The sequence below is a fragment of the Diadema antillarum genome, unplaced genomic scaffold (genome assembly GCF_040938485.1).
Source record: "Diadema antillarum isolate AM-2024a unplaced genomic scaffold, OU_Dant_1.0 scf00000008, whole genome shotgun sequence".
NCBI lineage: Eukaryota > Metazoa > Echinodermata > Echinoidea > Diadematoida > Diadematidae > Diadema > Diadema antillarum.
The window spans coordinates 881,738-908,072 of NW_027270897.1; the positions used below are offsets into that span (position 1 = coordinate 881,738).

A 26,335-nucleotide genomic window follows, 5' to 3' on the forward strand; every position below is an offset into this window, starting at 1 on the left:
TCGATGGAACATTTTGCCAGAAACCAAACCCCGTTCGAGATCGTATCGGGCTAACTGCTCACCTTCCTATCAGACGATCACGTTGATCGATCGATTAGAAAACAAACGAGACAGTTCACCCGGCGTTCATGCATTCGCACCCCGTTTTATTGTCCCAGCGAGGGAAAATACGTATTCCATTCGTCTTTAATATCCTGCCCACGGTAATCAGATGGGGAGACACAAAACTTTGAATCGCTCCTCGGGTATATTCTTCCTTTTGTCGGGGTTTCAATAAGTCATGCCGCATAGCTAGTGGTCCCTGCGGATGAACATTCGTGACTCTCGACAAGATCGCACCATTGATTTGTAAGTTTTCAAACCAAGAAGAAGAAGGAGGAGGAAAAGAAGACGTAGAAGACGAAGAAAAAGCAGTATAGATCTCGATATGTTTATGCCACTGTTAATATATATACGAAACAGAGTGGGATGCACAACAATAGGAAGCATAGGAAGACAAAGGGGGAGGGAACTACAAAAAAGAATAAACAAAACAAAAGCAAGAACAACATTGAGAAAAACAATTATGACAATAAGATGGAGTACATGAAGAAGGAGAAAAATTAGAAGAACAAAGAAGAAAATTATTGGAACATATTAATCGCCTGATGATGATTATAATGAAGACGACGATGATGACGACGACGACGATGATGATGTTGCTATTGACGAAAAGAAGACTAGCGTAAGTGAAAAAAATAAAATACAAAAGCGCAATTAATATAAACAGTCTACCAGTCTACTCACTGGTCTGTCAGAGTTGAGATCAGAAGGCTCGTCGGTAATTTTTGTTTCTCTGATATTTTCAGCCAGTAGCTTCTTCTTAGTGTGTTTGTGTGAGTATCTTTGTTTCTTGTATTTCTTTTTTTTTACACTGCAGCACCATTAATCCCCTGGTTGTTCAAGACAAAACAAAGTAAAGCAAACATAAACAACAACGACAGAGGGAATAAAATAAGATGTGGCAGCAGGCCAGGGTATGGGAATACCCAGGATATTTCTGGAAACACAGTTTGGGTAACGCTAACGGCCAGGAAAATTTCCAGTGAATAGCAAACATTTGCTAATCAAAAAGAACTTATCCAAACAGAGTCACTCAGCGGCTAGCAAATATGTAGGTCAATATACGGGGGTCACTTAATTACCTCAAAGTTCCTGACAAAGTATCTAGGAAGCACCGGTTCAGGACGAGTTCTGTGCTATTCACCTTGCATATAGCAGGCCGACAGTACTGAATGATATTGGTAAATCATATGTGATATTATATAAACCTTGCCGAGAGACTAATATTCATATAATGTATAATTTATGTTCTTAGGACGTCGACGCCATGCTGAAGTTGACCTTGATGTAGAGTTAAGTACAACGGTCAATTCGTTGGAAAGGTGCATAATTCGAGCAGATAAGGGAAGAAAGTAATAAAATGTTAAAGGACACGTTCACCTCAATATGCATAAGGATGAAGAGAAGGCAGCAGTATTAGTACAACAAATCAGTGAAAATTTGAGGAAAATTGGACAATCCATTTCAAAGTTATGACTTTTTGAAGTTTCAATGCCGCCATCGCTGGATAAGAAGACAACGGCAGCTTGTGATGCCACATGTATAGAACTACAGGTATATAAAGGAAATATAAAGAAAATTAAACATAGCTTTTACTACACTGTCTTTTCTTACATAATAAAAGAACACTTTACTTGCCTCTTTCTGATGGCAGGAGGAACATTGTTGCCCTTAACATGATTATATCAGTAACAAGTCAAGGAAATGTGTACATTGAATAAAATGAAAATTTGAAGAATTGTCTTTAGATACGCATGTGACATCATACACTACAGCACTCTTCTCATCTAACAGTGATTACGTAGAAACTTTAAAAAGTCATAACTCTTGAACAGATTGTTCGATTTTTCTCAAGCTTTTACTGATCTGTTCTGCTTATATTGCTGCATTCACTCAATCCACATGTGTATATATAATAAGGTGAATTTGTTCCTTAAAGTTTCGAATATTTGTTTTTCTATATTGGAATGCATGGTTACAGTTGAATACGAGAGAGTTATCTCTTCCGTATCTCACATTGACCTTCACACAATAGTCATGTGCACCAAATTTCACCAAACTCTATTTCTTTGTGGAATTTAGGACAATGATAAAACATATTATCATTTAATCAGAATATTGTAGATTTCCTAGCAATGATGACTAGCAATGATGACGATGATAAAACATATCATCATTTGATCAGAACTGTAGATTTCCTAGCCATAATGACTTTTGAGGGAGCGGTTGCAGTTGATAAATCGTCGACCTAAATCATACGATATATTTGATTGATGTACAATAAGATATCTGGACGACATTTTGCATCCCATGTTCGATAACCTATCACCGGCTTTGAAATGATCATATCAAACCCAATTTGTGTCTATTTGTTGCTCCTGTTGTAACTACATTGTACTATAAAACATTTGTTTTTGTGGGGGGGGGGTAAATTTTCTTTTCAATTTTTCTAAATCTAGCGATCATCTCCAATAATCAAATAGCTTACACAGCTTTAATAACTTTAGGTATGATGCAAGGATAACAAAACAAATGTTTTGCCACAATACCGTAAAATGGATTATCCTTTTTGCAGAACAGTCGATTCGGAAATCCAGATAGTATTGTGCAGTTGATACATTTTAGTAATTTGCTTTAATTCATTAATCTGGATTTCTTTTGCGGCAAACTGAGAATCATTTAGATGTAGTCCCGATATCACTCTTAATCCATACGTAATGAATCATGCCAATTACAGCAACAGCTGCAAAAACACAACAGATGTACGACAACTTGCCTCCATCAACAGCAGCAACAACAACGACAATGTCAGATACCTCGATTTGCATTGTCGAGAGCGCGGGAAAGAGGGAAGAAAATCCCCCTTTTCGGGATTTTAGCAGCATCATACTCGTAAGTCTTAATTATCTCTCAACGACGTGGTATGTCCTCTAACATTCTGGATCTAATGAAAAACATCCTCCTTGCGCCAAAAGGGAGTCAGATACCTCCAGCCCCGCTCCGCGCGGAACTCATTTGTAACTGCGGTAACTCAAGACGACCGGATTAACAATGACAAGGATTAACACTCGAGGAATCCGACACCAGCGTAATCCCCCCAAGGAAGAAGACGGATGTTAGACCTGTATCCGGGTTTACTTCCGGTGTGCCTGAAGGGAAAAGTCAAGTGGATCGCATCTTCATGCGCACGTGTTAACGCGGGTCCGAGCGGGAGAAGTTAAACAGACTAACGGCAATTATCAACATAAATATTCCTTCCATATAATCTGTCGCACATTCACCTGTTCACGTGACTCTTTTTTTTTTCTTCTGTGTGTGTGCTCGCTGTTTCTATTTTTGTCCCAGCTAATTGCAAAGTGGATATTACATTGCATCTTCTTTGTACGCCCTTTGCGTGAACTAGATTCTGGGGAAGTGTTAAAGTTAGATTTATACTTTAAAGGAGAGGTGTCAATGTTTCTTGAAAGATGTTTACCACAGTTATCAGCCTCCATCATTGTATTGTCCTCTTCAACATCGGTGTACAATACCAAGTTAATGTGCTGTAAATGTCTACATGTGTATCTCATGTTGGACTTCGAAAGCGTAGTTTTCCCCAGCAATTTATGATGAGTTTTGATCGAATAGCGTATATTTAATTGAATGTGGAAAATGCGCTGCATAAAGATTATCTGTTGTTATTATCATCTGTTTAATTCTTTCAGGAAAAATTGGATTAATTTGAATTGCTGCCAGGCGACAGCTCTAAAAATAAATAAATAGATAAATAAATAAATAGATAGATAGATAAATAAATAAATGAATAGATAAATAAATGAATAAATCCATAAATGACGCTTTTTTGTGATAAGCACGTGAATTTTACGGAAATAATCTATAGAAATCGAGTAAACATATCTTTGCAATTTGAAAGATGCTGACAAGATTTTTGACGACAAAATTAGTAACCCTGAACGCTCCCATGTTGAACTGATTGTTATTTATCTGAAATGGAATCAACGATTTTCATCTTTTGTTCAGTAAGTTTGTCCTCCTTTCCGATTAATTTTGTGTCTGTCTTTTTTTTTTTCTTTGTCTTTCTCTGTATCTCACTTTTAACTTCGGAAAGTATTGCAGTGTAGTCATTCTGATATCATCATCAACCATGCTGATACATTATTGACGGAAATATATAAAAGTGTTTTAATTTTCTTGCTGATTTGGAAAGTACGCTAAAAAGTTCACTTTCGATTCATAATGGTGTTATTACATAGTCAACATTGCTGGAAGGAAAAAACAACAAACAAAATTGAAAGTGGTTGGATGTATTTGGAAAACAGAAGGCGATTTACTGTCCTAAAAAAAAGTTCAATTGAAGAGCAAAAAACAACAACAAAACAACAACAACAGCAACAGCAACAACATAATGTAGCATGCAAAAGTTCAGGGAATTTTTTTCTATTGTACTTTTTTTTAACGATTCCGGAGTGATTAACCTTGAATTGTAGGAAGCTTTTCGCATGTTTGTGTATTGGCCTAAGGTTTGTAAACAAAAGGAGGATGCACGTTACTCTTTATGGCGTAGAAACATAAATGAAAAAAGTTACAAAACATAAAACAAAAAAGAAACATAAAACAGAAGATAACGTGCCAAACTATCACCACTCTTAAGGGGTAATGTTAAACACTCACCCATACGTATTCAGATCTTCTTTACGAATGTGATCGGGGTAATCCCTCCTCGTTTTCTGGCAAATTTTCAACGAGGAAACATTATTCTTTTCATCCAATTAAAAAAAAATGTAAATGGCATCTTGAAATGGTTGTTCTGAGTTGGTTAAAATGTTTTTTCTTATTGTACGAGTGCCAGCAGGTGATGCAATAACCGGGGTAACTTAAGTAGACCGTACATAGCTTAACTATAGCTTGCAGGAACGGCACCTTAAGATATTACCATACGTTTTTGTGCAAACAAGATGGTGATTTTGATGACAGAGTTAATGATCAGATACGTGGAGGTCAGCTGGACGTCAGCTGATAGTGGTGTGCATGACTTTGGTTAGTCGTCTTTAATGTGACTCTGCACCTAACCCTCTCTCAGTTGTTCCAGTGGGTAAACATCCGAAGTAGATTTTTTGATAAATTGTTCTTGAACCGTTGAACTTTTTAGGAAACTTTCACATGGTAGCCAATATGCTAACAGCACAACGGTCCAAAGTCTAAAGTTTCTGAGTAGAAAAAAGCACGGCAAGAAAATGAAAGAAACCCACAACAGTCTGAATAAATAGTTCCTTTAGAGTTAACTAAAACACAGCTAAGTAATTATATTGAGTGATCTAAGCTTGCAAATAGAATTCAGGCAGCCACAGTCATTGCCTTTTGACTGGGGAAAAACGTTACTGAACTATCTTCAATTTTGGGAAAAAATGCACTTTCAATTTCTATATTGTCGATATGATTAATTGTCTGAGGCCAACACGCCGCTAAAGTACTCCCCGATCTCCTTCGTATGACTTTTTTTTTCTTGCATATTAATCTCCAAAGTTCAAGGTGAACCCGTCTAGACTAGCGGTACTTTCATGTGATAACAGCAATCCACGGTTGTGAACGCTCGCGCCCAATTCTGAAGACAAAAAAAAAATCTTTTTATTTGGAAGACCTGAAACTCCTATTTTCAAAGGAGTTCGCTGTCAAACCCTTGGGAGTGAAGTTTCGTTGACAATTCGTTCAATTCTATTTTAGCAACCGGAGGCGACTTTTCCCAACACATAGTTATTCCTGCAGAGCGACGAATCGAAATCTTCTCATTGTGTTCAATCAAAGTTCGGAATGCCATTGCATTCATATGTGCATAATTATACGCATATATTTTCTAGAAAACCTTGTATTCTTGTCTTATTTTACCTTTTTTTAGGCCTTATTACGCTCTGGTTCATCTACCTCAAATGCAAAGTATAATTTCCATCTATGCCAATTGATTATGGAATACAAGAAATAAAAACTGTATTAATTATGACGATATCGTTAATACACGGGAAGAATATCTATGGACTGCTTTTATCTCAATCCCCCCCCCCCCCGCCCATTTTGATTTTATCAAAAACATTCCCTTTTGAGAAACGATATAACACTCATAGAGTTTTTTTTTTAAGTAATTTAACGCGGGATATTAACCTTAGCTATCATGTATTTGTGTTATTTAATTTTTTTTTTTTGCCAAAGTGTCTTTCTTTATGATAACAAATCGAAAGTTTCGAAAAAAATATGTGTTGTACTCGGGGATTTATCTTTTTTTTTCCTTCTATCGGTAACAAGTAACAAATTGTTAATGCGATGTCAAATATCATCTTCAAAAGACTGTACACGAAGACTACCCAGGAGTGGACTGTCGACGCTTCTGTCTAAGGGTGGGATTTCACGGAGCACGCGAACGATTTGCGAAGGACGCGAATGGCAAAATCCAGCATTCGCATTTTGGTCTGCAAAAGATCGCCAAACGAACGTGAGGGTTCGGAAGCGTCATCAATTGTTCGCGAATGTCGTTTTTACTTCGGCGAGAGTTTCAAAAAAGTTTGAAATTTTCTGCGAACCTTTTCCGCACACTTGGTCGTGATTTGCTCGTGAATTGTTCTCGAAAGTGTCTTTAAAGTTTCGTCATATGCGCAAGACCTTCGCAAGACACGCGCGATGTTCGCAAAATGTTCGTGAAACCCCAAACAGTCTCCGAAACTTTGGAGAATGTCTCGCGTATGTTACGCGAAATCTGCAAAGTTTTTCCGATCATTTTACGACGTAATCGCAAACTGTTCGCGTACCTTTTGAGACATTCTCGCGAACGTTTAGCGCACGTTTGGGGGATGTATGACCTATACGTTTTCTACAAATAAAAATCGTAACATACATCTAAACATCAAACAATTATTAACAACTATAGTAACAAAAGAAATTAAAGACTAGCAAAGAGAAATAAATGTTTGATATAAAAGAAAATCGCAGAATACACTTAAAATTAATAAAGATTATGTGTTGGAGGAACTGCGGAAAAAGATCAAATGCTTTACTATATAGTGGAGATATATGTCCTAGGAAAAAAAATGTAGGCTAGCACACGATAGAGAAATGAGAGAAAAAGAAAGGAGAAATAGAGGAAAGAAAAAAATTCAACTCAAGACAGCTTCCACCTCTCCTTGGGTACATTTTCTCCCATGATTATTGAAAATTTTTCGTTGTTCGCATTTCCGTCGCGTGTTCTTCGTGTACGTAACATGCTGTACTTTAGCAATGATACACACGACATTCGCACATACGTCGTGGAAACTTCGCACAAATTTCGCAAGAATAGTTTTCGGCTTCATTATCGGAAAACATTCGGAGAAAAACTTATCCGAATTTTGAATTTTGTCATTCGCGTCCTTCGCAAATCGTTCGCGTGCTCCGTGAAATCCCACCCTAAGGAGGGATGGCAGGCGTGTCTCTTCAATCTTAAGTTGCGAAAAAAAAAAATATCAATGAAACTAGTCGAGTCACTAAAGCCCGAATTCACGAAGGTGGTGCAAATGAAACCATGGTTTAAACCATGGACAAAAAACGTGGAGCGCCAAGTGTCGCATGGAATATTTCGTTGCGAAATCAGTCATTTCGTCGATGAAATGATGATTTTATAGCGAAATGACAACATTTTGTAACTAAATGAACATTTCGTCCACGAAATGATAATTTCGTTAACGAAACGGTCAATTTGTTGACGAAATGACCAATGTCGTAACGAAATATTCCGTGCCACACTTGGCGCTCTATAGTATTTGTCCATGGTTTAAACCATGGTTTCATTTGTACCACCTTTGTGAATCCGGGCCTAAGAGTTTACCATCGTCTGAAACACTACTAACTATAGGGGCTTTGATCTAGATTTGCGCTTTGATAAGAATGCTGTTGATTAAGGCCTTAATATCAAAATAAATTCATGTCAATACACCAATCCTCTTTCCCCCTACCCCTTTTACTCACTCAAGTGTGTGCGTGTGGCAAATGCATAACTTCTTGTCTGCGACGAATTGCACTTTTCCAGCTCATAATATTGAAAGCCGGAACAACGTGAATAACTAACCGTGGCAAATCAGGAAGATGATGATGATGATAATGATGATGATGATGATGATGATGATGATGATGATGATGATGATGATGATGATGTTGATGATGATAATGATGATGATAATGATACTAAGGCTGACGACCATCGATAAGAATCTATTGAATTACAACGAATGAAGAAAAACTTATCATTGCCGAAAACACATCTCAAATTACAAAAATTGCGAAAAACTATGATCTATACGTTATAAAGTGAACAGCGACTCATTTCACACTCAACCTTCATGTTCCGAGCATACAAATCTGGGGATTATCAAACTATGTCAACCGCTGCAAGTTCATTTATGTTATGTGTGTGCTTCTTAAATTAAAACAACCAAAGGTTAAAAGGGAAAAAAGTGTGCATTATACCTTTATCCCTGCAGCCATTTTTTTTTCCATTGACTTCCTGCAGGAACGTTAGGATATTGAGACATTTTCCTGTTCTCGTGTTAAAATAAACCCGCGCACTTCCTCTAAGGGTTAAACCGATTCATGTGCCCCTACAGAATGCAACAAGGTTGATACTTCAGGGAGTGGATGTAGGGTTATGTTTCTAACCCAGCGCAATGATTATGTGACCTTTTTATCAGGCGGTTACCCAGTCAAAACGTTCTTCCTACTTTGCATAATTATGGTAGGTCCTACACAATAAATGATGCGTGGCTTACACTGGCATGCATGTACGCGACGTACTTCGCAAGAAAAAAAAAAATAGCTCTTAACTTGTTGGTCGCTTTTTGGTCTTCTTTGACATTACACCTTAACGAGCCCTCGAAGCCAACATTACTCCTCCATGCACCTGCGCCAAAGATAGAAGGAGAGGGAAAAGAATATAGTATCTTCCTCTGCGACTAAAAGCCAGACAGGTCTAATCAAATCAGGGAATAGAAAGCCACAAAGATCCTGGTTACCTGGTACCTGGATCATTGTTTTCTTTTCCATTCTAACTCGTTTCTTCTGTTAGCGCTTCCTTTCTTTAAATTCACTTGTGTCATCTGACCAAACGCTGACCCATTGGGCAACGCTTTTGGTTTCGATTCCGTAAGAGAATGAAAGGCGATGTTAAAATAGAAATAATATTGAAAGCGAAAGGAAAAAAAAAACAAACAAACCTCACTGTAATATAATATTTTATTAACAAAGGTATACGGATGAATGAGGTGTGAACTGGACAAAATATTTTATGAGAAACGGAGTTTTTGTGTGTGGGCGAGTGTTTCCTCCCAGCCCGAATCCGTTATAGCGTATATATCTAATTATCCATGCATTTACGTACTTTTGAGAGAGGAAGAGGGAAGGGGGGGGGGGAATCCGAAAGTTATCAAAGGGAAAGGTCCCATCAAACTGATTCACCCCAGCTTTCCTCTCACACATGGATATGAGATGTCCCCCCCCCCGCCATTATTTGTTCCTGAATGCAGATTTCAAATAATCATGTAATCATATCTCACAATCTGATACTCGAAATAAATTCTTGTCAACGCGATTTAAGAGAAACTAAAGCAGCTGAATGGACATGTCTCATCGCTATATATAGTGACCACAATTACGCATTTAGCTGATGTTTAGAAATAATCATACCTGACACCTATACAGTCAAATTAATTTCCACGATGTTTGTGCTCCCACTCTACTCTTCAGTCACGGCTAAGGTAAAGACGACCGCGGCCGGTGACACGACATTTTGTTTCTGAGACAATCATTGCTCCAGTCTTCGTGATTTTGTTTTCTCCAAGGACTTACGGTTAGGTTTAGTTTCATGTGAGGATTAGGATTAGGGATAGGGTTATGTTTGTGGGTAGAATTCATGTTTGGCTTAGCGCGCAGATATTTCATGGGAGTGATATTGTCGCAGGAGCAAATGTCGTGGAACCCACCGGGCCAACTTCCAGATAGGGCATCCGCCATTTGTTCGTACGTACATGTTATCATAATTTTTCTAAACAAATTAGCGGCAAAGACAATTACAGAAAGAAGAACTTATGTAATTCAAGACCTGTTTATGTATTTTTTCCTCTAAATTACATTGTTTGAAGTAGCTATGTTCTTTGCAACGAAAAAGTGCGTGACCTCATGAATTAAAATAATATCTTTTATGCCAAATTTGAATGTCAAGTTATGTTTTTTTTTTGTACACTTGCGTTGCTCTTTTAAAACCCCGTAGGATGGCGATTCCATGGAGTGGGAAGGCTTGCCCGGCTCGGATATGATTATTCGTGGATCCCCGTAACGGATTGTGCACAGCTTTATCACTGATCTCTAATGTCCGTACACACACAACCGAATAATCTCGACCTGGAGTCGACCGTTACCAATGAGCGTACGCCTCGATGCACATGATAGCGAGCTTTTGAATAGATCGGCGTTGCGGCGGTGCTGAGACGACGCAGCCCATCCGGTTTGACAATGGAAATAGCTGCTTCGCGCATGTGCAGAACACCATTTTTGGGCCTAACTAACTTCGTCTTAGCGTTAAGGTCACAGATCTAAAGCCCCGGTCACACAGCACTCCGCTTCTATAAATCACGTACAAAAAGTTATGAAAATCTGGTGGACGTGGTCGTAAGTGGTAATTTTTTGGTCAATTTTGGTTTGGTCGTGCTTTGTACGGGGTATGGCCGTTGGCGGCTGTTCCACTGCTGAAGCACTACCTAAGCACGGCTAACCACGTCCAGAAATGTGTATGTAAGCGGAGAAATCCATTTGTCAGTGATAAGCCGCTAGACACACGCTATTTCCCGTGATACCAAGGCGTAACACGCGTCAGATGACCGTACTCTGCCCGTGACAGACCGCTAAACTTTCGCGTCTTGCCCAAGTCTTACTACCGCGTCTCCCCAAGTTTTAATCACTGCCGGAACACGGATTATCACGTGTGTTTCACGTGTTTTGCACGTCTTTACCACTTGTGCCGCCCGCGGTTGTCCGCGGAATAAAGTTCTGAGCAGTTCAAAACTTTTTACCGCGTCCGACGCCGTTCCGATTTTTCCCCGCGTCCTGCCACGTCTATAAATCGACCGTAGCTCGTCTTAAACTCGACATCAACGCGAACAACATCGTCTGCTTCACGGGAGACCACTTTCTGACGTGTTTTGGCCGTGATTAAGCCGCAAAGTGCTGTGTGACCGGGCCTTAAAGCTCGCTAATATTCGCTGACGGGTGCTATTTATGGTTTTAGTGTACCACAATGAGCAGCCAATGAAGATCGATTAAATCAGGCCACCCATGTTTGCCCACGCTATTGGATCTTTAAGAAATAAACAAGGCTGATTGATTAGCAAAAGGAAAAGATATAGAAGGCAGTTCAGAAAATTATCGAATTTTCAAGTTCGTTCTCATCTCGTCTTGCACTTCTTTTTCCAGAGGTGCGACTCGTGAACGGATCCAGCAGCCTGACCGGAACCGTGCAGATCTTCGATGGGGCGCGGTCGGCCTGGTTCACCATGTGTCACACCCCGTCGTGGGGAATTGCCGATGTGCTCGTCATTTGCCGACAGCTCGGCCACGCCGGGGGCAGCCGGGCTTTCTCCGTTGAGGAGGCCGTACCTGAGAGACCACTGGCGTACTACGACCAGCAGCTGCTCTGCACAGGAAGTATGCATCTGGAGGTCTTTTTCTCATTTCTTCTATTTCCTCTCTTCTTTTTCTTCTTCCTCTTCTTCCTCTTCTTCTTCTCCTTCTTCTCCGTCGTCGTCGTCGTCGTCGTCATCATCCTGTTCTTCTTCTTCTTCCATTCCTTATTCGTTCTTTACTCTCTTTCTCTCTCTAAATCTTCCTCTGTGTCGCCTCAGTGTTGTTAACTTTTCTTCATCCTCGCTTCATTTCTATTGTAGCTATTTTTTATATATCTGTCGGCCCTGTGAGATCGTGGATAAGACTTTTAACTTTTATTCAGATTTCCCGTTTATGAATCCTGTCCTGCGACAAGATGATTTTACCTATTATGTTCCTCTCATCCCAGGTGTAAATGGGTTCCTGTATGGCAACGCTATAGAATAATAATGATAATGGCAGGGCCCTCTGATAGAACGGTGGCAACACTGAAGAGGCTACCCTGGATAAAATGACAACAACAACCCCAACATAATCATCACTATTTCATACAAAATTGTCAGAATCATGTATAATCATATACTAGTATTACATGTATAATGTCAAAATCGCATAGGCTTACCATTTTGGGAGTTTTTTGTCAAGAAAAGAGAACACTATTTGTATTTCTCTTTCATCGCATTATTGCTAGCATTGTTATTGATAATCTCCAATTTGTTTGTTTTAATTTCTACTCATTTTATGCAAGGATAATCAATTTCCTACCATAAATGCAGATCCCAGATGTCATCAAGTCATTATGTTAATCCCATGAAGCATAACAAGAATCTCGCATGCAATGTCACTCTGAATTCCTTAAAACGTAAACTCACTTCTCGGCCCATTTCACGTCTTTCAAATATTCAGTGTATCTGACAAGGTTCCATGACATTTGCTCCTGCGACAATGACATTGCAATGCTCCCATGAAATATCTGCACGCTTAAGAAAACCAAACATAAATTCTATACCCACAAGCATAATCATATTCGTAATCCTAATCCTTACATCAAACTAAACCTAAAACCCTATCACAACGATAACCCTAAGTCCTTGAAGAAAATAAGGCCAGATCAACTGTCGCAGGAACAAATGACATGTCACCGCCTGACAAACGCTGTAATAGATGTAGGCCCTACAACATAAACAGGCACAATTGCACGTGGCGTTACAGGTGTAAATGCGCATGTGTCTGCACGCTAGTGAATAAGTGTACATTCTGTGAACATTAGAATGCGACTGAACCTTTTCACTGCTAAAGACTGTCCTTTAAAGCTTGTTGGTTGCAGAGTTAATCACTATTCTCGTCACCTCGTGCGGTCGACGAACGTAACATTCCACCCACTCGCGAATTAAATCACTCTTCGCTCAAAACCGAAAAAGAGACGAGTCATGGTTAAGTCAATATCAAATTCCATGTTCGGGCTTTTGTTTTTGTTCTCTTTATTTTGTTACATGGCAGAACTCTAACATGAATGATAGAAAGAGTAAGGGGAGTTTGCGGCGAGACTATTACAAGCTATAAAGAACACCAAGCAAGTACAGTGTAGTTCAATGTGTGGAAAAGATTGTCTACACCCCCATCTTTCTCTCCCTAAATCCATTCCACCTTTGTGTCCGCGTTGACAGGTGAAGCTGAAGTCAACGGGTGCCCGCGACTTTTCATCGACCAGAGCACTCTGGAATCATGCATACCAGCTTGGGCGAGTTGCTATGGTAACGTCATGTTTTGTTTCACCGTACACCTGTTTGTTGGTTAAACTCACTTTTCTTGAAACCACCTGCACATAATTTCAATACACAGTATGGCACCTTGTAACATGAACAATTTTTTATGTGCACGATAACAAAAACAAACAAACCGATTTGTATTTATTTATAATAATCATTTACTCTGACATTCAACATTCAATATAAAATGATATCAGCTTGGATTGTGGCTCTGTGTATAGAAAATCCCAGATTTGTCTGTCCAGAGGATTACATCACATCAATTCAATCATGCATGAACTTTCAGACTTCAATTCCTATTGAACAAACTCTGAGGTAATGCAAAGCAAGTAATAAAAAGAATGTTAACGGGTGCGACGAGTCATATCATATCCTGCTGCAACAGTAAGAATTATGTCACAGGGATTCCACTACTGACAAAATCACACTTTCGTAGAAAACGTGATTTTTAAGTCACATAGTTTCATCGGGGGGGGGGGGGGTGGTAATTTGGTTTGCACGATTTGAAAAGAAATGAATGTATCACCTCGGGATCGGTAATGTTTAACATCCTTTTTCTTTTCCCTTTTTGTTTTGCAGACCAGAATTTCCTGGGTTGCTACCGCGACTCGCGGTACGACCGCGTCCTAGCCGCGGCGATCTATCCGATGACCAACATGATGTCGCCGCAGCGGTGCATAGATTTTTGCCTCGAGGGCGGTCACGCCCTCGCCGCGGTCGAGTATGGCAGCGAATGTTACTGCGGAGCGGCCGGTGCGAATTATGAGCGACTCGGCCGGGCGTCAGACAGGGAGTGCCAGATGCCGTGCCAGGGTCTCGTTGACGAAGTTTGTGGGGGTGTGAACACGATGGCCGTCTTCAAGAGTAAGTTAACTGCAGAGTGAAATAGCCGGAGAAAGAGAAATGGGAAGAAGGGAGAGAAAAGGGAGAGAGAAAACTCTATGACAAATTTGAAGAAAAAGTTAAACGCACTTGCGTGTAATATAGTTAAAGAGCGCACTTGTGTGTAATATACATTGTGTCTCTTTCCATCTTTCTATCAATCGTTCTAGGTAAGGTCATTACTGGCATAGGTAATCACTCAACCGTTGCGTCAAAAGCAAAGTTGTATCTGAAGAATGTAACAAAGGAACGGGAACTGGATAGGAATGTTGATGACAAGGACAAAGAAGTGATCCGAAGATTAAAATGACAAGAACGACACCTAATGCCAAAAAAAAGAAAGAAAGTAAAGAAGAGATGAATACCAAACATTCCACAAAGAATAACGATATGACGAAAAAAAGTTAAGAGAACGAAAAGAAGAATGGAACGAAAACGAAGAAGAAACAGTAAAATATGAGTCCTCCTACTAATCGTCACCGCTGTGGCAGACCAGATGCATCCGAAACAACGTGCATCATGGTTACAAAGAGTGACGCAGGACTGACAAATTTAATTCCAAAACTTCCTCTTTTTCCAGGTTCCCTGAACAGAGAGAAAGCCCCTCTCCACGTGTTGCCAATTTTAGTCGACAAGTTTCGCTCCTCTTCCATCATTTAACTCATTTTCATCTCCGACGTTTTGGCAGTTGTAATCCATCCGCGCGTTTTTATCGCGTTTCCCGATCTCGCGTTTTCGCTCTTCCACGAAAGTTCCTTGAATGATTTCATTTTTTTTGTCTTGCTGTTGTTCTGCGCAGTGGCCCCTGAAAGCACAAAATGACATCTCATACGTTTGTTGACATCCTTTCATTCTGCTCACGGCAATGACGTGTTGCATTCGTGATGAAAACGTGATGAATTCCAACCATACTTGTTCCTTAGGGGGGGGGGGGGCAGGGGATACTTGCTACTTTGTGCTCGCTAGGGGCTACAACATCACTCGCAAGGAAGGGATGTCAGCATGACTGTCTTTCCTCATTCTCTCTCTGATCTCATCCAAGAGGAACAATGGAGGAATGCTGGCCCTTTGCTAACCAAGAATAACAATTAAAGATCTTGAATTCACTGGGATTCCTTTACCCACTGATTGTGGCTGCAATGTTATACTGTACCTTCATTTCTACAGCTACACCTATCAAATTTGAAAAAAAAAAGAATAGAAAAGCGAAGCATTTACACTCTCCTTGACAAAGATAACATGCATCAATCTAAAACATTAACCAACAAAAGAGCAAACGATTTTTTTTTTGTGGGAAAGAAAACGAATAAGAACATAATACGTTCTTATTTACTATATCATATTGAAATGAAAAAGCACACCTCTGACTATCCTGACATGATACATACTCATTTTTTTCTGCTAACATTTAACATAAAAAAGCCGCGTGACGTAGACATTCCAAAACAGACATGATGGAAGAATCTCTCTTTTACGTCAACCATTAAATTCCGGTATGGTGAAAATGAAATAGGCACGAAAACGTTATCACGGTTCTGCTGTGGTCTGGATAGGAGCAGCTCCCGAAGCAAATATTGTACCCAAAACAAAAAGGAAATGACGTTAATTTCATACGCGGTAATCCTTTCGACTGCTGAGGTCACGACATAGAGATTTTCGCCAGTGGTGGGGAGGAGAGAAATCTCTTTGGGTCACGACAAGCTCAACCGGTCTGTCAGTCCCTGCACTATACGCTGAGCTGCCGATTGAGGATCCCCAAATCTGCAGAGGACTTCCTGAAAATAATAAGGATCCAACTGATAGGGAAATATATCATTTTCGCGCATTGAGATGCATATAAATTCAGGTATCTCCTAATTACTTTTCGAATCCCCCTCCCAAGAATTTCATGATTGGTGAATGTTGGCAGCCCTACAATATGGAATTGTTTACTGAAAATCATCAGACGCGCATGTCCGTTTGTCTAACCTCTGTTGTAGGGCTTTGGGCTTTATACGCAGAGTAAATAAAGAAAAAGAAAAGAAAGAATAATCAAAGCTCCACAACATTTCATCTAGTCAGAGGTATTCTTGCTATGATGACGCAACCTTCTTACGTGACAAGTATAATATACAAGAAATGCATGTTCTTGGAGGAGGAGTTACACCTGGTTCCAATGCCTTGGTGAAAGGGGAAACTTCACCCTTATTGTTACGTTTGAGTTCAGAGATGTAAGTTTGTCGTTTGAACCTTGTTTTGGAATAGTATTGGAATGTACTGAAAAAAATCAGTCATAGCATAAGTTAGATGCAATCCTGAATACATGCTGGCATATGCATTGTCTGTTTTTGTTTCCACTTTCTATATCTTTCATTGAAAGAATTGAAAAAGAAAATAATGTTCCGTTTCACTGAATGAATGAGTTTGGAATAAATGTTGCCGCTTTTAAGTGCAGGTTGCTTCATTTTGAGCTAACATGCCTTCCAATTTTGACCACGATGTGGCTTTACAGCTTCGACCGCGACTACGACGGTTCCAACGACAACTGTACCAACAACAACGCCGTCGCCGACAACGACTGAGAAGTCCACCGAGCTGACCACATCGGCCCCGCCGACGCCACGGGTGACTGCGGTCAGACCAACGCAGATCGTCCAGCGAGCGAGAACACGATTCCCTCCGATCACAGCGTCTACTCTGTCTGTCTCCATGGAAACAGCTCAGGGAAACAGGGCGCCCCCTTGTGAGTACAGTAGGCCTACTTGTTCGCACTTCGACTGCATATTACATTAGTCTTGAATAGCGATTATGACTTTCGTCATGAGACCCATAAAGAATGGACACGCCTATGTTTACTTGTAGATGCAAATGTCGATTACGCAAAACATTTTTTAAAAAATGGGAAGCATAATATAGCATGTCCTATAGACCAGGCAATTTGATAGGCAGTGTGGTATATTGTTATAGTGGATAATGTTTAGGATTTGTCAGCGGAAGGTTGTGTGTTCGAATCCCGCCTGGTGCGTTCATCCTTAGGGGAGATATTCATTTATTGGTAGTTTGCAATGCTGGAGTATTCAAATAATGATGGCAATTGAAGGCCTCTGGGGTTAGCGGCTCACCAATGCTGGAAAGGCTATCCTTTTGAATAAGATCGTATTGCTATGTTATTCATCATTATTATGCCAGTTGTCTACCATTTGACACTATTTCTTAACTTCTATAACATTTCGACAAAGTTGAATTCTAATTAAATCAATTAATGGCAAATATGATTATGGTATGTAAAAAGAGAAACATATATGGCATTGACTGATTCACGGACTTATTGATGGACTGCAACACATATCATACACATATTATTATTGTATACACTACTATAATGAAACCCAGCCCCAGTCTAAAATGTGCTAGACATTGATGTCTCGCGTCTGCCCAGTATGGACAAAGAGCGACGACAAGTAGGTTTATCGGCCTGGATTGAGTGATTACTTTACACACAGATCTGCAGCAATGCATTTGAAACTACCGCAGCTGCGACAAGCGACTCAATCAAATTATCATATCCTTAGCATAGGCAGCAGCTGCATATCCGCTCTAACTACCTCAAACATCCCAAAAATTCATAAAAATGACTTTTCGCAAAATTGAAGAGGCACCGGTTTTCTCGATGAAGCATTAATAGAGGATACGCAGTCGAGTGTTATCTCGGCATGTCTATTTTTGGACATTCCCGACCTCCCCCGCCCCCCCCCCCCCCATTTTCTAATATTCCCTTGTTGTCGAGTAACAGGTGGCCGTAAATCCGACCGCATATTTTAGTACTTAAGTTTATGATCGAATTGTCGACAGTGTTTAAATCACGGTCAAGTTCAGTCGAGTTCCTACTGATGTCCCAACTTGAATAACTATTGCTTGTACTGAAAGAACAAAACTGTGTAGCCATGACTTTGAATTGCAACTCGGTCCACGAAAAGGTCAGTTTACCTTGAGATGTCGGGGTGTATACCTGCCATTAAAACTTGTATTTCATTGGGAAGGTACAGGGATGGAACATAAAATGATATCTTTGAAATAAGTGTAATCATGTTGTACGGAGATATCACACGACATTTACTGTTTCGAAAATCTGTAGTCACTTATCTACCCCTGTTAAAAAGACAAATAATATACTGATAAAGAAGTCAAGATTTTTGTTTTTCAAAAGATGGGAGTTTGCTACCATACTTTCATACCATCGGATTGATTGAAAACAAAACAACACAAAACAATCAAGGTGATTCTGAAAATCATAATGAAATCGAAAGCCTACTCAAAGTATCTAGACATTTTAAATCATCCAGGCACTTACATATCAGCCAATAATCGGCATGATGTTTACACTTAAATGTAATCTGACATCGAGTGCATCTTCAGAGTTTTAAGAGGAGGGGGCGTCAAAGAGTAAGTTGGTAAATCATTTCCATACTCCTAATACAACATGTACTTCAGAAGTACATGTTGTGTCAGGAGTTTGGAAATGATTTACCAACTTACTCTTTGGACATCACTTGCTGTCACTTTTCTATTCACACTTGCAATAAGTCAGCAACACCATCAATTACCGATTGACATTTTCTATTCATTTGAATTCAATTTGAGTCAAATTCTATTTTCCTTTCGACAAAACATAATTATGATAATCACTTTCTTTGGTAAGAGACAATAAGATTAGCAAGATGAAATGAAAGGAGTATACACTAACAGTGGAATCTTACATATATCATGGTCATGAATAGTAGTAATGTCTAGCAATTATTGTAAAGCAGCTAAGCCTCTGTAAACTCACAGCATGACCTTTTGCAATGGGTTACACATTAACAGATCGGGGACCTTCAATTTTCCAAGAGCCACGATCAAGAAACGCAGTTGGTTTGGGTGTTGTTGTTTTTTTTCACTTTGTATCATACATACGGGCATTCCTCACTGGGACGAGTCCACGCAGAATGTAGCTTGGAGGAAATAGATTCATTACTCACCAATAAAATGGCTTCTTTCGATCACTTAACACGCGACCCCCATCGGGTCAGGAACTCTCCAATACACCGGACCCTCCCGGGGCATGATTCGCTTCTGCTGTAGCTGTCCTGACAGGATACTTAGTGCTGCAGGGCGGGGGAATTCCCAAGGTAGATGGCTAAAAATGTTCTTCTTATTACTCAACTTAATGTTCCCCTGGATTCTTCTGAGTCATGAGACAACTTTTGCCCGGTTCTTTGGTAGAGTGTACCCCTCCCAACTAAGCCACGAAATTAAAGGAGAAGTGTATATTAATAAGAATAATTATTTATCATGCTTGTGTACCACACGTATGTGTCAGTGTCATACTCGGAACTCATTCGTTGCTCAAGTGACAGCGACCGACATTTCATGAAATGTTTTTTTTTTCTCTCTCTCTGTTTTAAATGTTCCATCGACAGCTACCATTATTGGACTTGCCAGCACCGGGGGCGCCCTCTTCGTTGCCTGCTCTGCAGTGCTCCTCTTCCTGACCGTGCATCGCAGGTAACTATGTGACCCGTCAACACCACTGATCTCCGTAGGACTAGGTTATTATGGATATCTCATTGGGCAATTCACCCTGTACAAACAAGTGCAACCACTGCGCCGTTATCTTGCCAGGCACACTCTATGGAAACTTGTAAGCATTTTCGAGCAAAGATTGTCACCAAGGTCACATGATGTCACGAGCTCCGTACACAAACAGATCGAATACAAACGGTCGCCTTATGGGTGACGTGCACAGCAAGATGGTGGCGAGATGGCTTCAAAGCAATTGGTCATCGAGATATCCAGATCGGTCCTATAGAGATCAGTGGTCATGGATCATAAACATCACCAATGAAATTTTGGCTATTAATCAGTAAGAGGACGAAACCCAGTTAAACGAAAAAGACGCCAGCTGGAGCTGCTTTCCGATTTCAGAATTGCAAGGCCATTGTATACGAAGCGGTCGCCAATGTTTTAATGGGTTAAGACGTTTCCATTCAGCAGTAAAACAATTGGACATTGTTACAAGGTATTTCCTTATAACAATACACATTCCTCAGCTAAATATTCCACTTGACGTCAAAATTGACTTCAGCAAAAAAATAAAAATAAATAAAATAGATAAATACGATTGTACAAGTTTCATCGGGATTTCTCGAATTTTCAAGAAACTATGAAATTACATATTGAAATATGAAATTCCACTTTGAAATATAAAATTGCATACTGAAATCGAAATGCAAGTTACAATGTGAACAATATGACATTGAAAAACAAAGTAAAATCCAACGAATAGAATGGTAAAGATTCCATCTATAGCTAATTTCACATGTTTACAACGAAAAGGATTTGTAGCAACCACGTGCGTGTCACAGGCGACAATTATTTCTCACAAAACATCATTCATAGCAGTTGCTGAGTACAATGATAAATCATGATGAGTGTAAATTTTATCACTGATGATTTTATGTCAAAAAAGGAGGTTTAATGAAGATTTATGCACAGGTTGATGGGACGTTGATGAGGTGATGCATCTCCAACTTATTTACGTGGTTCTCACATATAGCACCAGTTTATCAAGAACACGAGAAAGATTTTTTTTTTTAGTTTTAGTTTTGGTCCAATTCTGATTATTTCCCCTGATTTCTGCATGCGGTTGCGGCTGAAAAAAAAAATGTGATGATAAAACATAAGCAATAGAATATATAGATTTCTTACTTTATGTCAGATTTCATGAATCTCTTTCTTCCCAGAAATAACAAATCTTGTCAAATGCATTACAAACAAAACAACGATCGTTTCAAAACGAATGACTTCGAGATTATAATAAAGCCTACTAGTATTTTTGATGATGATCATGAACCTTATCATTCTCTGTTGATTGCAGCCGAAGGAAGAAGAAAACTTCCATAGTCGACGATCCGTCTCCCTATGCCTTGTCGGCCTCTATCGAGGTTGTGATGGACACCACGTACCTGGACCCGATGAACTCCATCAGCGACTCTGCCGTCTACAGCGGCGTCTCCCAGGTCTCCGAGAGTGACTTCGACAGCACGTTTGGCGGGATCGGCGGCGACGGCGGCGGCGACGGCGGTAGGGGAGAAATGTCAATGTACCTCGGACTGTCCTTCAAGGAGATGGAGCGAAGACAGGACGAAGATTACGCCTCCCTCAACGCCGGTCTCAGGAAGGAGGGCAGTTTCGCCACGAACGATAGCCACGACGCCGTAGATGCGCGACGGGCGACGTACGGCGACGGTACGGACATCGACGGTGAGAGTTTTGAGACAATTCCCTTAGAGTCTCGCGGCCAGATAGAAGGCGAATACTGCGGATTGTATGATACTCCACATTCGTCTACCGTGTCTGCAATATACGTGTCCGGGAACGGCATATCACCCTACGCCTACGGCGTTGGTATCCCTGGGGAGGGCGAGTACACCTCGGTACATTTAGGCTCATACTGCGAGATCGGTGACGGTGCTGCGACGGTACAGGTTTGCGCCAAACGTGACCCAAAGCGTCCAATACCGCCGAAAAGGCGCGACAGAAGTGGTGCCGCAGGATCTCGCGAATACGCCAGCGTATTCCCGGTACATTCGCGTCAAGCGCGTAGAGAATGTGACGAAAGAATGGAGTCCGTCACTTATCAAAATGGCAGCCAGCTTGAAGGACGAGAATATGCTTTAGTAGCCGATCTGAAGAAAAGCGATTCTTCTGCCACAGTTACCAAATCAGGCCAGACAAAAACCTTACCAGCCACAGGTCGGACAGGCCTGAATGAGGGCATATCCGCTATAAAGCCTAGAAATGGAGACTACGACAGCGTCTATTTCGAAGGCAATAAAACTCTTTCAGACTCTCGGTCAAGGTCAGAAACCCTTCCTCTAGCGTCCTCAGCTGATTATTCCGAATACGCGTTAATCAATGATGACGATGAGAAGTTATCAAAATGCACAGTGGACGACGATACATTTGAACCTGCGGATGATGCAGCTGCTACCAACTACGACTCTTATTCCTACGTCGATCAAGACAAACTACTAGTCGGAAAGTCAAAACGTCGGGCGGAGAACCTCGCGCTTTCCGAAGACTCTTTTTACGATCCAAGCTACGAGAACGTTACAGAGAAATCTCAGAAGTCCACACCAAAGCTGTCAGTATCTAGCGTCCTGTCCCAAATATCCTCGTTGGGCCAGACGCGGAAATATTCCTCACTGGACGAGGAATTTAATCAGGAACATTCGAAGAAGTCAATATGCGATGGACGAGCTGTCGCAAGTGCGCCCCCTACGAGGATATCGCAAGACACGAGGGAGTCGGGAGCGGAGTACGCCGTTGTTGACAAAGGGCTTCGCAACTCGCAACCTGCTGTCACGCATACGAGCATACATACGGACATCGTCGCCGATGACGATGACGACGATGATTACGACATTTTGCAGCATACGGTTACAGAAAAATGATCCTCTTTAGAGTTTATTCTGCCATCTCGTCACTTCAGAACACTTGTAGCCTTAACCTGTCATCATTTGGCTCAAATACTAAAATGACAGTGATGTTGACTTTTTCTGTGATAGTGTGATATCATAAATCAAAGATATTCTCATGCCAAATTGTGTAACTAAGAGCACTAAGAAAACTACTTGCCTTTGTTGATAAATATAGATAAAGACTTAATTATCTTTAGAATATGATTTCACATCTTTTTGAATAAGTATGCTACATCTTTTGTTGTTGTTGTTGTTGTGTTATAAAGGCTGTTATTGCTGTCAAATCATGCGCTTGATAGCTGGCACCAATTTACGGTTGTTTCTTGTATTTGTATTTTGTATCATATAGTGTACAAATCATTTATCTGCTATTTATATGAATGATAAGAATGAACACGATATTACTCTAGCGCTGCACTTTTTCCAGGTTATTTGTACACCATCCTGTGGCTATGTACCATCCATCGTATTGTCATCATATTGTCATTGTACCTCGGGTATAAAAGACGCAGAACACAAACCTATCTTATCAAATTAATGGAAGCTAAATAAACAAGAAATATATTTATATTGCAATGTGAACAATGAGGGTTGATTGATATTGAAAGAACTTTCGAGGAGAGGGCAATTACCTGACTTCACGAAATCCAGAGAACAAAATGTTTGATTTAGACATAAAACGTACTCATCACAGATCTCAACTCGAGATTTACTGCACATTGTATTAATCTTAAATGATAGTAATGATGTAAATAAAAATTGTACTCCTTTGATAATATTGTAAATTGCTTTTGAGTACGCAGAAGTGTGCATTAGCTAATAACTAAATCAGGAAAGATTTCATATTCAAGTGCTAAACATGGTTAACACAATTATGCACAAATACGCGCAAGATGGTTTTATGACAACTTTTTATGAGTTATGATATAACGTTATTTTGTTTTTTCAGTCCCGGAACATTAATAAGCAGAAGATTCTGGAGGAAACAAAAACTTCATCATTTTCCCTGAAATACAGCTTAAAATATTATTGTTAGAACTAATTACTACTTATTCATGACCTATGGAAGAGCAGCTTAGAGCAGGAAACATCAGAGCCAGTAGAACGCAAGCTTTTAATACAGTAACAGTTGTCACGCTATAAAACCTACGCATAGGTTTGCAGACATTGCGAAGATATTCCATTCCTTCCAGATTACACTTCCCAGTCCTGAACCAGGTGAATCCTACACACTATTCATTACTGAGGTTAAGTATAATATTCTACAAGCCTGGGCGAACAATGGTTGTAGGCACTAGACTTAGTTAGTGTCGTTTATGGGTTGGGGGAGGGAGGGGAGAGGGGTGTCCTGTTTTTAAGGTAGCAAACATAACTTTAAAACGGGTGACACATCACCTCAGCTTGTCTCATGTATGAAACATTGTTGTGTGTTTTTTTTTTTCATGACAAAACATGGGAGGGGGTAGACATCATTCAGATTAAACCTGATCATGATAATGGTCTGACTTGAACGTCTGTTGTTGATGTGTCTTTGATCAATCTCACTGATCACACTGACAAGATACACGCATTTTAAACTGAACAGGCGATAAACACTTTTAAATGTGTGTTTCTATATTTTTGTAACCACATCCCTGATTCTTGTACATATTTGTAATTTTTTCATATTTATACTTGTAAAGTGTAAATTGTTCTGATAATACTTGGAGAGTAATTCTTGAACTAGTAGCCTTCTAGATATCTTCAACGACTACATTCTGTCATACAGTTCGACCTCGATTATCCGGCCTCCTTTTATCCGGAAATCACGCAGTGAAGCACTTTTTTTTCATCCAAAAACAGAAAAAACAGTGACTTTAACATTTTTTTCATGGATCTATTTCACTAATTTCATAGGATGTGCATGATAGGTTTGTCAATATCTAATGAGGTAAAACATGTTCAATTTCACATTAAGATATACTTTATTTTTGTGAAGAAGGGACTACAATTTTGCGCAGGCTAGCGTAGATTACAACATCGTTCGAGGTACGCTACCTGCCAATCTGCCAGTGCACTGGGACGGCAGCTTGTACGGCAGCTATAGATATTAACATTGTGTCTCCCATATCCGGCCAATTCGCTTATCCGGATGAGCGCCGGTCCCGACATGGCCGGATACTCGAGGTGGAATTGTATTTTGATAAATAACGTGTAATACACCTTAACTTGCCAAAAGCTGCATTAAGCAAACCAAAGAACGTCATAATGTTGTAATGAAATGTGCTTGAAAGTCACTTTTGATTGACGTTTTCCTTTCTTTCTGTTTTAGTTACAACGCGTATTTGCAATTCAAACCCGAGGTTTACTATTGTCAATCTAATCTTCTTTGAACAACTGTATATTCGTGAGAATATTTCAGCTTTTTTTTTTTTTGCTGAAACTTCTTGTGTCACGTATTAAACAAGCATATATTGTGAGTCATGTTGCGTGTGCTGTAATGAAATAGTGTCAGTTTTTACTGTCAACGAGAAATTCGTAATTAACTTGTGATTCGAAAGAGCATGATATATATTTGTTTTATATTTCTCCAACGAATTTATACAAAAAAATAATAAAATTGTTAGAATTAAAACTGTTCATGTAGGCCTATTGTATCGCAATGTGTATCGCAGTGTACCCAAGTAAACGTGATTAATTTTACACATCATTGGTCTATATTGGAGCCGATACCGACAGCATTTATGAACATCCTGTCAAAAATCCTTGATAGATTTTCTAGCATGATATAGTCCTCTATATACCATGCATGATGTCAACATTATAATACATTTTTTTTTTCATAGGCATTTTGTTTTCAACATCATCAACATTGCAGCAATGCTATGTTTGGTCACATGACGCAATGTGGACCAATCACTGAACAAGAATTCATGAATGATTCATGAAAAAATACATAGGCCGTATATGTATTACGATATATATATATATATATATATATATACATATATATATATGAACATGAATAAATTGATAAAATGATATGATAAAATATTATGTTTGTGTATAATATACGAATGTAAGAAAATATGAAAGATATAATCCATAATTATATATGTGTTTATATATATTATATATGTATATGGATATATATGTATATATATATATATATACATATATATATATGTATATATATATATATATATATATGGATATACATGTGCGTATATATATACATATACATAATAATTATGTATAATAATTATACATACACTCAGCAAAAAAAAAAAGAAAATTAGCATTTTTTCAAGTTTTTTTTTCATAAAATCTTTGGCTAAAGGTAAATGTGTTATACATCATAAGAAAGGTGATTTCATTGGCTATCAACTTGGCAAGTCAACATAAAGGCAAACTTTACGCATGAGCAAATACCTT

At 39.5% G+C, this 26,335-nt stretch overlaps 1 protein-coding gene across 1 annotated transcript in view; it reads left to right on the plus strand.

Moving 5' to 3' along the window:
* Positions 1–22,894, plus strand: part of LOC139718354 (uncharacterized) — a 30,503-nt gene extending 7,609 nt beyond the window's left edge. The window contains exons 2-7 of the mRNA XM_071629830.1: positions 11,581–11,811; positions 13,437–13,523; positions 14,118–14,402; positions 16,912–17,142; positions 19,859–19,943; positions 21,316–22,894. Coding sequence (XP_071485931.1) covers positions 11,581–11,811; positions 13,437–13,523; positions 14,118–14,402; positions 16,912–17,142; positions 19,859–19,943; positions 21,316–22,894 — 2,498 coding nt within the window. The remainder of the gene's footprint in view (positions 1–11,580; positions 11,812–13,436; positions 13,524–14,117; positions 14,403–16,911; positions 17,143–19,858; positions 19,944–21,315) is intronic.
* Positions 22,895–26,335: the final 3,441 nt, after the last annotated feature.